Raw genomic sequence first — 12,442 nt, 5'->3', positions numbered from 1 at the left:
TTTTCTGCACCAGCTGTGTTCATGCTGGGGTTCAGTTCAATTGCACTCCCTTTAAATAACCTCAGGTTAGAACTCGGTGACACAGTGTAGAGGCAAGACTCAGAAACAATCAAAGAAAGCCTAGATTTAATTCCCAAGCAGTAAAATCTTTTCTGTGTGAGGTTTGCATGTTCTTCTAATGCTTGTGTAGGTTTCCGCCAAGGAGCGTATATTTATGTATTTAATTGTTTGTTTGTCTGTTTGCAGCATTAGGTCAAACTTATTTAAAGGATTTTGATAAATTTTTTTTTTGCTAAAGATAGACCTCACGCCATGGAAGATTTCATAACATTTTGAAGGGGATCGGGATCAATTTACTGATTATAAATCAAAAATCAAAAAAACCCCAATCAGTCATCTTTGGTGAAAATTCATAAATGCATATCTCGGTTAATAATTGACCAATCTTTATGTCAGGTTGGTTTCTAAATTACCCCGCCCAGTTTCATCTGGATCAGATCCAGATTGGTCATTTCATTCCGACTTTTTTAAACAAATGGGGGGCCCATACGTTAGGACCTACTGTATGGTTATTAATGTGGAGAGACATTTGTTTCAAGCCTTTAAAGTGTGAATAATCATGGTGCGTCATGTGGAGCTGCAAAAGACCGGCTTGCGGGGAGCAACCCATGCACCCGAGTGCATGATTAAGTGTGCATGGAAAACGGATGGATGAAATGCATTCAAAAAGAAAAGCCTGATAAGACAGAATTAGTTTTTTGATCTTATTTGATATTGTTTGTTGCAGTATATTGTGTTACAAATGCATCAACTCAGATATTTTTATGATAGTGTCTATTCGTACAGTTGCCGTACGGACAACTTCGTTGCTATTGGTACATTTACCGAAGCACACGTACGTAGCGTCTTAGGGTTAGGGTTAGGTTTAGGTTACAACCCTATATCGCAACAATATTTAGGGTTAGGGTTAGGTTTAGCCTTAGTCACGTGACCTATACTGGCCAATGACTAACCTATCACGTGACCTAAACTGGCCAATGAGGGGCGCTGCGTACGGTTAGAATGTTGGTATATTGACATATACGGCAACTGCAATTGAAAAAACATTATCTGTATTTTTTTTTTTTTTTTTATCAATTACTTGATATTTCAGGCGATCCCAAGGTTGAAAAACACTGTACTACAGCATCGACAAAGTCCAATATTTTAAGAAATTAACCCTCAGTAGGAGATATATTCAATATTTTAAACAGTGATAAAAAAAAAGCACTTTTTGCTTGTAAAAATGTTTTGTGTGTGTCACAAAACACATTTTGAGTCACATTTGTATTTTTTTTTAATCAAATACTAGACATTCCAGGCAACCTCATTTAAATTCCAGGTGACCCCACATGGAGTCACGACAGCAAGGTTGAAAAAAAAATGTACTACAGCATCGACAAAGTCCAATATATGAAGAAAGTAACCCTCAGTAGGAGATGTAGCTTCAGCATTTTAAACAACAATAATAATAATTTTAAAAAAAAAAGTACTATTTGCTTGTGAAATTTAGTTTTGTGTCATATTAGTTAAAAAGGTCGTACACATAGGGAGAGTTATTTGGCTACTTTTTTACCACAACCCTGTAATTTAACATTACACAAGCATCTGAAAGCATTTACATATCAGCATTCACCTGCTTGTGCATACTCATCATTACAATCATCAAAAGTATCTGACTGGAAGTGTCCACTCACACAAACTGAGGGATGCTTGTCTATAAATGAACCACAGGCCAGAGTTTTGGCGCTGAAATCTGCAGAAATCTTGTTGTCTTTGTTCTTTTTTTTTATTTTTTTATATATATATATATTTAATTTGTTTTTGCAAAGAGAGAGGGACACCTCATGGCGGATAGTGGCACTAATCGAACAGGGCAGTTATTTTTATTGCCGCCAGATGGCAGTGTAGCGCAGTAACAGCTCAGGTCAAGCATTAAATATTTCTCAAAATATTCCCACCCCCCCCCCCCCCACCCCCCCGAGTGTTTATTCATTGTTCATTTTGTCATACCAACAGTTTGTGAGAAAGGGTTTTTAAAATCACATTATTTCAGTGTTTATTTCATTAACTTGCCTTTATCCTCCTGTGACCTCTGACCTTCCTGGGCTTGCTCTGTCCCATGGGTGTGGTCCACTGATTACAGAAAGCTCAGGAAATGAATGTTTTATCAGCCTGCGTAAAAACAACAACTCCTGCAGTGCAGTGGGTGGAGGCAAAAAAAAGATGAGTCTAAATTTAACCGTCGGCTGAGGCCAAATCAAATGAAAACCTGTTTCCTGTTGGTTTCACAACAAAAACAACTCATTTGTCCAATCAAATATCTGCTTATTGAGAGAGTTCATATTCTGCACTCGTTCGCGGTCACAGCCATGGTTTCTTACGTTGTTTTTCGTTGTTATGCGAACTTACTTAAGCCTGTAAGCCTTTTTTTTTTTTTTTTTTTACAGCTTTCCTGACTTTTATCATTGTGATAAGAAAACCAGGGCCCAGACCCAACATCTGACAATCAATCATTTCATTTTTGTCTCCGTCTTCCACACCCACACCATTTAATCTGGTCCCTGTTGTACACTATCACACACTCTCTTGAATTTCTACTTTTTTGTGTAATCTTCTCAAGCTCAATATAATCCGATGGTTGAAGAAAAGGGGAGAGCAGCACATCCTATTCTTACACTGCAAGAGAGTTCGTAGGAGGAGGTAAAAATAAAAAAGAGAAAAAGCATTCCCTGCGTGAAAAATCATCCTCATGCAGGGAAACTGAATAGCAGACATAGGCCTGTGCTCTAATTGAGCACAAAATGAGCAAAAAACAAATACAAAAGTACAGAAATATACACTAGACAACATAAATACATAAAATTACTCCAAAGGGACACAACGGTTAAAAAAAAAAAAAAAAACGAAAAAAATAACAAATGAGAGAAAACTTACAAAAGAACAAAAACAAACAAATTGGCTGATAACATACAAAACAAACAAACACAAAAACGAATGAAATGAGAGGAAAATACACTAAATGACTTCAAAAACACACATAAAACAACAGTAAAAAGACGCAAGACGACAACAGAAAGCTCAAAATGAGAAAGAAATGACACAAAACGACCACAAAAAAAAGTATTACACCAAAAACACATGAAATGACAACACAAATGTGTTTTTTCTTCCCTGTGTTAATGCTTAGATTGGTCATTATTATTATTATTATTATTATTATTAAATGCTGACATGAATGTTGATAATGTGGCCGATCAGACGAGTACGTCACAGATTTATCTGCTCTTTTGTGTAAACAGGAGAAAGAAGGTCAGTATTATCTTCCAAACACTAAATGAGAGAACGATAAAGGGGAAATGAGCCAGAATATTAAGCATGGCAATGGTGGAGGAGAGCTATATCTCTCCCTGGGAGGGTTTTTTCAGTCTTTTCTCTCACCCAAGTTGAGTCCCAGCTAAAAGCTCAGTCTGCACGTCCTCCACTGGGAAGTCTACTTGCTTTCCTTTGAGCATAGACAGAGGAGCCGAGGGAGTTTGGAGACGATCAGAGGCAGAGGACCAGATGACCTCCCCCCCCCTTCAAAGTGATAATACTAACAGCTATCCAACAAAAACAGGAACCATGTCGCCTGACGTAAAACGCAGAGTTCTGTGACAGGACCAGCCTGAAGTGAAAACCATCTCATTCTGTAAGTTTTTTTTTTTGTTTATTGAGCTTGACAGTCTTGTAAAAGTTTGGTTTGAACAACAAAAAAAAAAAAAGGAGAGAAAAGAATAGCTGTTGTTCTTAAGAATAAGAGTTTGGAGTACACACAGGCTCCAACTGACTGCACACATTTCTCAAGAACAAGACTCTGATGTCAAAACCTTAAACACAATTTATGGCTTGCACACATTTTTCCAAAAATCTTGCACTCTTTATGCAAAACACTTTGCACTTTTCACTCATAGCACACATTTGGGGACAGTGTTATACTTTGTACTATACAACACTGAAATGTTATGTAAGACTATTTTTATTTATTTACAGTCAGGCACTGCAATGGTCCCCTCTATTTCATTCATTGGGATGCATTTGTGTTTACTGTAAGTTGTCATTTGGAGGACTTTTGACAATAATGTGCACTTTTTACTCAAGTGTGCAGTGCTTTGCGGATTATATCCTAATAAAGAAAATAGGGTGCAGTTTTTCAGGAAATGTGTGCTATATTTCTCATCAATCGAGAAAAACTGTTTAGGAACTTTAATAAAAAGTTTATTTTCTTTGCCAAAAACACTTTAGTGTTTGTTGACTGACTGATGTTTTTTTGGGTTTTTTTTCTTATTTTTTATTTTTTTTATTTTAGGCACTATTCACTGTACATTATTTCCTTTTTACCAAAACAGTGTTATTATACTCCTTTATTTTCTGGATTTATCATTTGTTTATTACTATACAGCCCATGTTGGCAGCTGATCTGTCAGCTCCAGCTGCAGAGGTTTCAAACAGCTGTATTCAATTACCGTCAACCCTAAAGAAACATTACTCCAAGCCAACATTTGTTGACTTAAAAAGTGAACCTGGGGGCAGCGCAGGAGATTTCTTAATGTGTGCCTGCTGATGTGAGTTATAGACGGCCATAAAACTGGGGGAAAAGCCAGTTGTGACCCAAAACTTTTCACCCATGCAATTTATTGCAGTTTTCTATTTTTCTTTTTTTTATTTTGTGAGCTTTACGTTAGATTAAGTTTTATGTTTTTAATAGCTTCTCCCTAAAATCTCTATTTGTGTCACTAGTTCGTTTTTGAACGCTGTATCTGTATTAAATCATAGCGGTAACATAAAATGAATTGTGTTAGGTTTTGTAAAAAATAAAAGACACGATGTAATATCATTTTTCTATTATTGTGATGTATAAATAGACGTTTTAGATGGAGCAAGTAAAGGGTGTGGTGGGTAGAAATGTTGCCTCCCAGCTAGGATTGTGGGTTTGATTGTACTCAAGGCCAATGGATGGTGGATTGAAGACCACTTTAACTCACTAACCACTTAATCTCTGATTTAGAGGACATCTAAGTAAGCTAAATCCCTATCTTTCTACTTTATTTCTTGACTCCTTTTTTGTTGTGTCCATGTTTGTTTTGTTAAATGTCCAATCTTTAAAACTGGTGGATGTGGAAGTTCCCCTCTTAACTATTTCATCCAAACACAGCTGCAGTAGTAACCCCAACTGGTTCCTTCATTCTAAGTAAACAAAGTCAGACTTTTCCCACCCAGCTAGTGTGTGCATACATGCATGTGGTCATGCATGCATATGTGTTTTGGAGAGAGAGAGAGAGAGAGAGAGAGCGAGAGAGTAATGATGCGTGATGCTGTGAAGGCACTGATCCAAAAGTAACAATGTAAATTGTTTCAGGTTCAAAGTGTGCTCTGTTGTTGTGTCCCACCCTGCTGAGCGGGTGTAACACAACCATTTTTAGAAAGAGCTTTACTTATATATTCCCTCTGAAGCTGTCACAACAAGAGTTTTCGCTTTTACGGCTGAAATAGAAACTTTGTGGAGCAGTTTCACCTCGATTGCAAAATCTTTGTTTGCAACTTTGGCTGTGGACCGAGCTGCCTGTTGTACAGTGTCGCAGAGAGAAGATGAGAAAAGAAAAGAGACGTTCCTGGTAGGGAACAATACATGTGTTTTTTAAGTTCAGGAAAGTCTGGCCCATATTGGTTCAAGAAGAAAATTATTCAAAAAGTTTTCCATTGCTCCTGAATAAAGTTTACATCTGTATGTATTTTAGAGCAGGAGAAAAATGGACTAATCCTCCATTAATAGAGATTTCTGATTTTTATAGCATTTTATTGCCATGCCAGTCTTTCACACATAAGACAATCATTATCCTATACAGGTTTAATAAAAGGCCAGATTAGAATCTTCAACAATATGTTTTTGGATTGTGTGAGAAATCAGGATATACAGTAATTGGTATTAAGTAGATGATACACTGAGTTCTTGATACGATAGGGTAGAACAGGGGTGTCAAACTCATTTTAGATCACAGACCAAATAAGGAGCAGTTTGATTTCAAGTGGGCCACAGATTCCATGCGGGACAAAAGTAATTTTAGCAATATTGTGCCCTAGTTTGCACTTCTACGTATACATAAAATACTAAATATGTAAAAAACCGACCCTATCCAAGCAAAGAGTGATAGATATCAGTTCCAACAGGATATTCACTTCAAATTTCCTCGATTTTGTGACCAATTTCTATTTAATTAAGGGAAACGCTATGTAATAATTTGAGGATTTTGTGAGAATTTTGAGTTTTTTCAACTGTATAACATAAACAATTACTGCAATCATGTGATATAAGCACTGGGAAAACTGTGAGCCTATCATTTACACAAAGATTCTTGTTTTCTCTGTCATTTTTACTTTCTGCTGTCGGCCAAAATGGATGCTCCTAAGACCCGGATTTGGCCCCCGGGACATGAGTTTGACACATGTGATGATACAATATTTTTGGAGAGGAAAAAAAACAAAAAAAATTACGGTTGGAAAAAAAAAAAACATGCTTTTATTGGACTTAAACCCTAGACACTCTGGGTACAACCTCTTCAATTCAACAGGAATATACCCCTAAAAGTTGACCATACACTGCATTTGAATTTATTTTATCTATTGCGGGTGGCAATGCCAATAATCACAGAAAAATCAAGCAATTAATCTGAATAAAAGATTGAGTTGTTGTCCACCACTAAAGTTATATTGAAAACAACAAAAAAACATGGGTTTTTAGTAAGGTCTTACTAAAAGGGTTATAGCTAGGCATGAGGAAATACATTGACCCTTTACCTTGAGCTTGAATTACAATGTCAAGCAATCAGTCAAAGAAATTAGCTAATCGGAGAAACATTTTCTCATGAAATAAGAAAGTTCTCTATATATTTACATAATTATGTATGGGGCAGTTTTCGTGCCAGGTGCTGATAATATGAACATCATATTTAATGTAATAGTCCATACTCTCTGACAGCCATTTATATTGTCAAACAGTCACTAAACATGTATTTAGACCAAATCTCATGATTATTTATCGATTTGAGAAAAGGATTCAGCTCATCCAGTCGCTCAAATCTGTCAAACTCGTCATTGGCATTTTATTCTTCAATTTGTATCAAATTTAAAGTCGATGCTGTTGTTTTCTAAAAACAAACTTTTTATTTTGTTGATAGCCGCACCGTAATAGTCGTGTCCTGAGAAATGTGTTTTTACAGCCCCTCATGGGACCAAAAATCAGCACTTCCAGACTCATTTTCATTTGTTAATATCATCAGTCTGTCTTTGGTGACCTTTAACACTGCAGCTATGTGACACTGAATCCCTGGAGTAAACAGATAAATAGACCGTGCATCAATGTGGGTTGTTTTAGGACATCATTTCTACAACAACCACATTAATAGTTTTCTTATCGGACCACTTATACTATAAGTGGTCCGATAAATCTTAGAGCAATATGGGAACTTCTTACCATTTTTGGGTCTAGACGGCGTAGACTTCTTCTGTCATTTTGCCTTTCTTGATTAATCCATTATTATTTTACCAATAATTAACTTAATCTCATGTGTTCTGTGCAACAATCCTTTTTTTAATGCAATATCCAGTCATGGTCTCAATCTTTGAACGATATCTTCAGTGGCTTGCTGGCTGTAAGATAGAGGTGCGTTTTTATGGCTTGTGCATCAATATTCTCATCAGTAATCTGCATTTGGCCAGTGTTTTCAAGATGGGCTGCCCTCGCTGAAAAGTTCAAATAGTCAGCAAGAATGCGGGGGCTGGAGGTGGGAGGAGGTTCTCTCTGCACAGACATTTAGCTTGAGCTCACATGTGGTTTCGTTGGGATCTCCGCCAAAAACCAGGGCAGGGTTTCAGGGTTTGACGGGGGGGAGCCGGGGCTTTTTCACAATGTTCTGCTTTTCATTACATCAACATCAACTCATATGTCCAGATATCTGCCCCACCTCCCACTCGTTTCCTGGAATTCCTATGTCTGTCAATGATCCTGTCCTCTCCCTCTTTCTCCCCAAAAACCCAGATTTTTATGCAATTATGTCTGAAAGTGTTTCATTAGTGTTGTGAAAACTTTGAGCTCTGGCAGGAAATGATTTTGGTTAAAAAGGTAGATGGTTAAAGCTGCTATGCATGATAATTCTTTCATTAGATAAAATCATAGTGTAGGCCTCATAGATCAATAAATTCAATGCCATTTAATCCAAAAAGAGAGGAAAACGGTTCAACGTTTGTTTTGATTAACTCTCACGTCGTTTTCTGAAAAGTTTTGCACATTGCATTGTGGGATGTGGAGTCCCATAACAGATGCATTGAAGTGTTTTTATTTTGTTCTTACCATAATTTACTGTATTTGGACTCAAATACATTGACAAAATGACTTTCCAACGCATTTCTGGTGTTTTCAAGGACTGAAAGTTGTGGCAAATCATTGGCATTAAGAAATGCAATTTAGCTTTAAGAAAATGTGCAAAGCAGCAGCAATGTAGCAGCACTCAACCAGTGTTCAACCATACCTTCAACAGGAGATGAGAAACACCTGAGTGGAAACAAGAGGAACTACAAAAGCTCTCAAACACACATATGGCCGTGTGAAGACACCAACAGAAATCCATTACCAACAGAGAAAAACAAAACTAAGAACAAAGAAACTAACAGAACAAATTACCAACCAAACACTAAACAATACGACAGTATGACGACTCACAGACCAACTATGAAAGGGGAAAAAATGGGCTTGAACCCATGAACTCCTGATTACAATCCTCACCAGAAAGCAGATGCACTACATATACCAACTTAACATAACAAAGAGAGATTACCAGAAATTACATTCCAAAAATTACACAGAATGAATAAATCCAAAACACACCCACACGCCCCGAATTGTGACTTTACTTATTTTTTATAATATTGCTTGTGCGTGACTGATTCAAGTAGAAACATAGATTCTGTAGACCTAAACAAAACAGACTGATTACTAGGAATTTCTTGATTTCAGTTCTCAGTTCTAAGACACAGGCAGCTGAATTCTATAATGCTGTGCAGCAATGGTCAGGACCAGGGAGTTTTAGGGGAAAATGGAAATGTTGCATGAGCTGAAGCTTGAACTCATAATCTTCAACACCAAGAAACATTTAATTGGCACATGGAAATGTCACCTGTAGCTTCACTTATGCACTAAGCCAGTCACATGTGTGCAAGACAGCAGTTGTTAGCGTTTAAAGGCAGATTTCAAACGGCTGGACCTTAGTTAAGGGGCCAAATACGGAGCAGTTACAGCTCTAGAGGGCCACAGATTTTATGCGGGAAAACAAGTAATTTCAACGTTATTGTGCCCTAGTTTATGCTTCTTTGTATACATGACATACAAAATAAGTAAGAAACTGACATTATCCAAGCAATAAGTGATAGTTATCTGTCCCAAGAAGATATTCACTTTCCTAGATTTTGTGATCGTGTTGTAATTGAGGGAAATATGAGGTCATAATTTGAGGAATATTGAAGGATTTTGTTAGAATTTAGAGTTTTTTCAACAGTTTCACATTAAAAAAAAAAATGACTGCAATCGTGCAATACAAGCACCGGGAAAACTGTGAATATTGTTGTCTTTCATTTACACAATGAGTCATTTTTATTTTCTGCTGCGGGCCGAGTCGGATGCTCCAAAGGGCCGGATTTGACCCGCGAGCCTCGAGTTTGACACATGTACCCTAATAAGTAAAAAAAAATCAAATAAAAAGTCATATGATTCATTGCTTTTTCAAACATAGACATTAAAGTTGTCTGTTTATGTGTGGTTTTAGCAATAAAGCAGGTTGTGGCATTAATGAATCATTACAGTGTGATTAATGAATCATTGCAGTGTTATTAATGATTCATTACAGTGACACGAGGAGGAGGAGAGGAAAGAAATTAAAGCACAGTTTGACAAGCTTTGGTCTTTACGAGAGACGTAGCAGAGATAATATTAAACCCACACGGCTGTGTTTTAGCAGAGTGAGTTAGTAAACCCACCACCAGGTCCTCAGTGAGGGAGTGAGTGAGTGAGGGGGCGCCTTTTGTCTCTCTCTCTCTCTCTCACACACACGCACGCGCGCACACACGGCCTGGTGGGTGGATAAGTGAAGTCACATGGTCACTTTTCCTTTTTCCCACACAAACACACCCACAGCCTCCTCTCTTCCTCTCTCCACTCCGTGTTCATACTGTATGTGCGATGGTCTTCGTGCTCTGTGCCATGTTTCAACCATAACATCTGCGTCCGTGCGACTTTTCATCCTCCGCTGGAGCTTTTTTTTTCTCCCCCCCCCCTCCCTGGATAAACACAACTATTATTAATCCGCCGGACGAAGTCGGGACTACTTTGTTTGAGGTGATTGTTCAACTTTCTACAGTAACCGTTTTAACTCGTGGGTTCGTGCGCGCGCCTTGGACCTCTCTTTCTCTCGTGCATCTCAAACTTTGGTCCATGTGTCTGTGACCTCCGGGCTTCCGTAGGCTGCATGTGTTTAAGCAGGTAATGTGATGCTTTGTGTAACAGGCTGCTGCAAAAACAAGCAAAGAAAGTGTTTGTTTTAGGTTCAGGCCTGATGTAGGGCTGCACTTATCCTCCCCCATCGCACGCACGCACACACAGGTAACGTCACTCTGTTAAATGAGGTCTATCTTTCAACAATGCATTAAACCAGGTTTAAACTTGTACATTATTGTGTAAAGTGGACTTTTACGTGGTGTGTTTAAAATCGTGTAGGTTTAAAGTTCTGCATTTTGTTCAGAGCACATGTATCGATCTCATTCTTGTACATCACTAGTAAATATTAGCGGTGCAACGATATATAAAGTTAACGATACGAGAGGATATCGTATTTTGGAATGGGAAAAATCACCAAAAATAACTGCAATCTTTAACTCTTGACATTGTTGTGCTTTTTATGCTGTTTTTGTTTTGTTTGCTATTTATTTTCTTGTTTCTTTTTCTAATTCACGTCCATCCCATAGTTGTATGTTTGCACTATTATCCTATGTTGGCATTTATTTTTATTCTTACTGTTACTTTTGTTATTCTATGGTGTTGCTGCAACATGTGTATTTCCCCTATGAGGATCAATAAAGGTTTATTCTATTCTATATATTTGCATACTTACACTAGGTATGACTTTATATATATTTAAAGTGCAAAAAAAAAAAAAAACCTCTGCAAATAGAAGACAAAAATAGAGACAAGTGAAGTCATTACGATTATTTCAATCAAATCATAGCATTCTTCCAAAAAAAAAAAAAAAATATAATATATATATATATATATTTAAAATATAAAAAGGTTTTTCCAACAACATTAGCATGTTGTTTCAATTCTTTATCATGCTGCAGCTGTTGGGGTTCTATTGTTTTGTATATATCCTATTTATACCCTGCGATCCTAAAAAACAGGAACAAGCAGGTATGAAAATGGATGGATATTCTATTTATGTTACTGGTGTTTTTCAATTTTTATTCTTTCATACTATAATTATTTTACTCACATTATTCTTAAAGGGCTTAACGGGGAATTTGGGAATGTTATTTTGTTATATATGTTATGCACATAATGACATTTAAAAATGTGTGAATATTCACATTAGGGCTGGATAATATATTGTGATTCAAGGTATATTGAGTTTTCTATTTTGGCAATATAGAAAATAATATCCCTATATTGAGATATATCTATGTTTTTTTTTTTTTTTTTACTTGTTTTGATTTATACAATCACAGTACAAATCACATCATACAAGTATTTAATATTATTTTAAATTTTTTCATATTTCTGAGAATATTTATTTCATATATTTTGTTGTGTCAAAATACTCGTTTTAGGAGTCTCTGCTTTCACTACTTCTCAGAACCGCATGAAAAAAGCACAGTTAACCCAGACCTGTCCCTAAACAAGCCACACTACAGAACTCACTCACACGTGCTGTCCCCTATAGGAAAAAAAGCAAAAAGTGGCACATATTGTGCATCTGTTTGTTAATAAATGTGCCTCTGTGGCATTTTTCATCAGCAAAATTTAACCTAGAATTGTCGTTGTGGTCAGACTTTATAGAGGTAAAAATATTGAGATTTAGATCGTGTATCAACATTTTGAGAAAAAATATCGATATGAGTTTTGGGTCATATCGCCCAGCCCTAATCTACATTTCCTGGAACCAATTGACTATGTCTCCTACAGTTAAATGTCGCAGGGATGGAAAGGTTTGGTTCACCAACATCAACCTCGTACCATGTGACGTTTTAACATTTCGATACGCTCCCCTGTATCACTGTAATTACATGAGTCATGTGCACCCTACATCATCCTCTCTGTGATAAC

General features: G+C 36.9%; 1 protein-coding gene across 3 annotated transcripts in view; it reads left to right on the top strand.

Annotated features, from left to right (window-relative positions):
• The first annotated feature begins 3,706 nt into the window (after positions 1–3,706).
• Positions 3,707–12,442, top strand: part of LOC114476734 (gamma-adducin-like) — a 30,535-nt gene continuing 21,799 nt past the window's right edge. The window contains exon 1 of one of the 3 annotated variants that reach the window (XM_028468599.1): positions 3,707–3,730. Coding sequence is in view for 1 of the 3 variants with exons in the window: in XM_028468597.1 (XP_028324398.1) it covers positions 10,593–10,606 (14 nt within the window). In the remaining 2 variants the exon portion in view is untranslated. The other 2 variants (XM_028468598.1, XM_028468597.1) reach the window with 2 other exon arrangements.

This window comes from Gouania willdenowi, chromosome 15 (assembly GCF_900634775.1).
Source record: "Gouania willdenowi chromosome 15, fGouWil2.1, whole genome shotgun sequence".
NCBI lineage: Eukaryota > Metazoa > Chordata > Actinopteri > Blenniiformes > Gobiesocidae > Gouania > Gouania willdenowi.
This window is presented reverse-complemented; position numbering and strand designations above follow the sequence as displayed.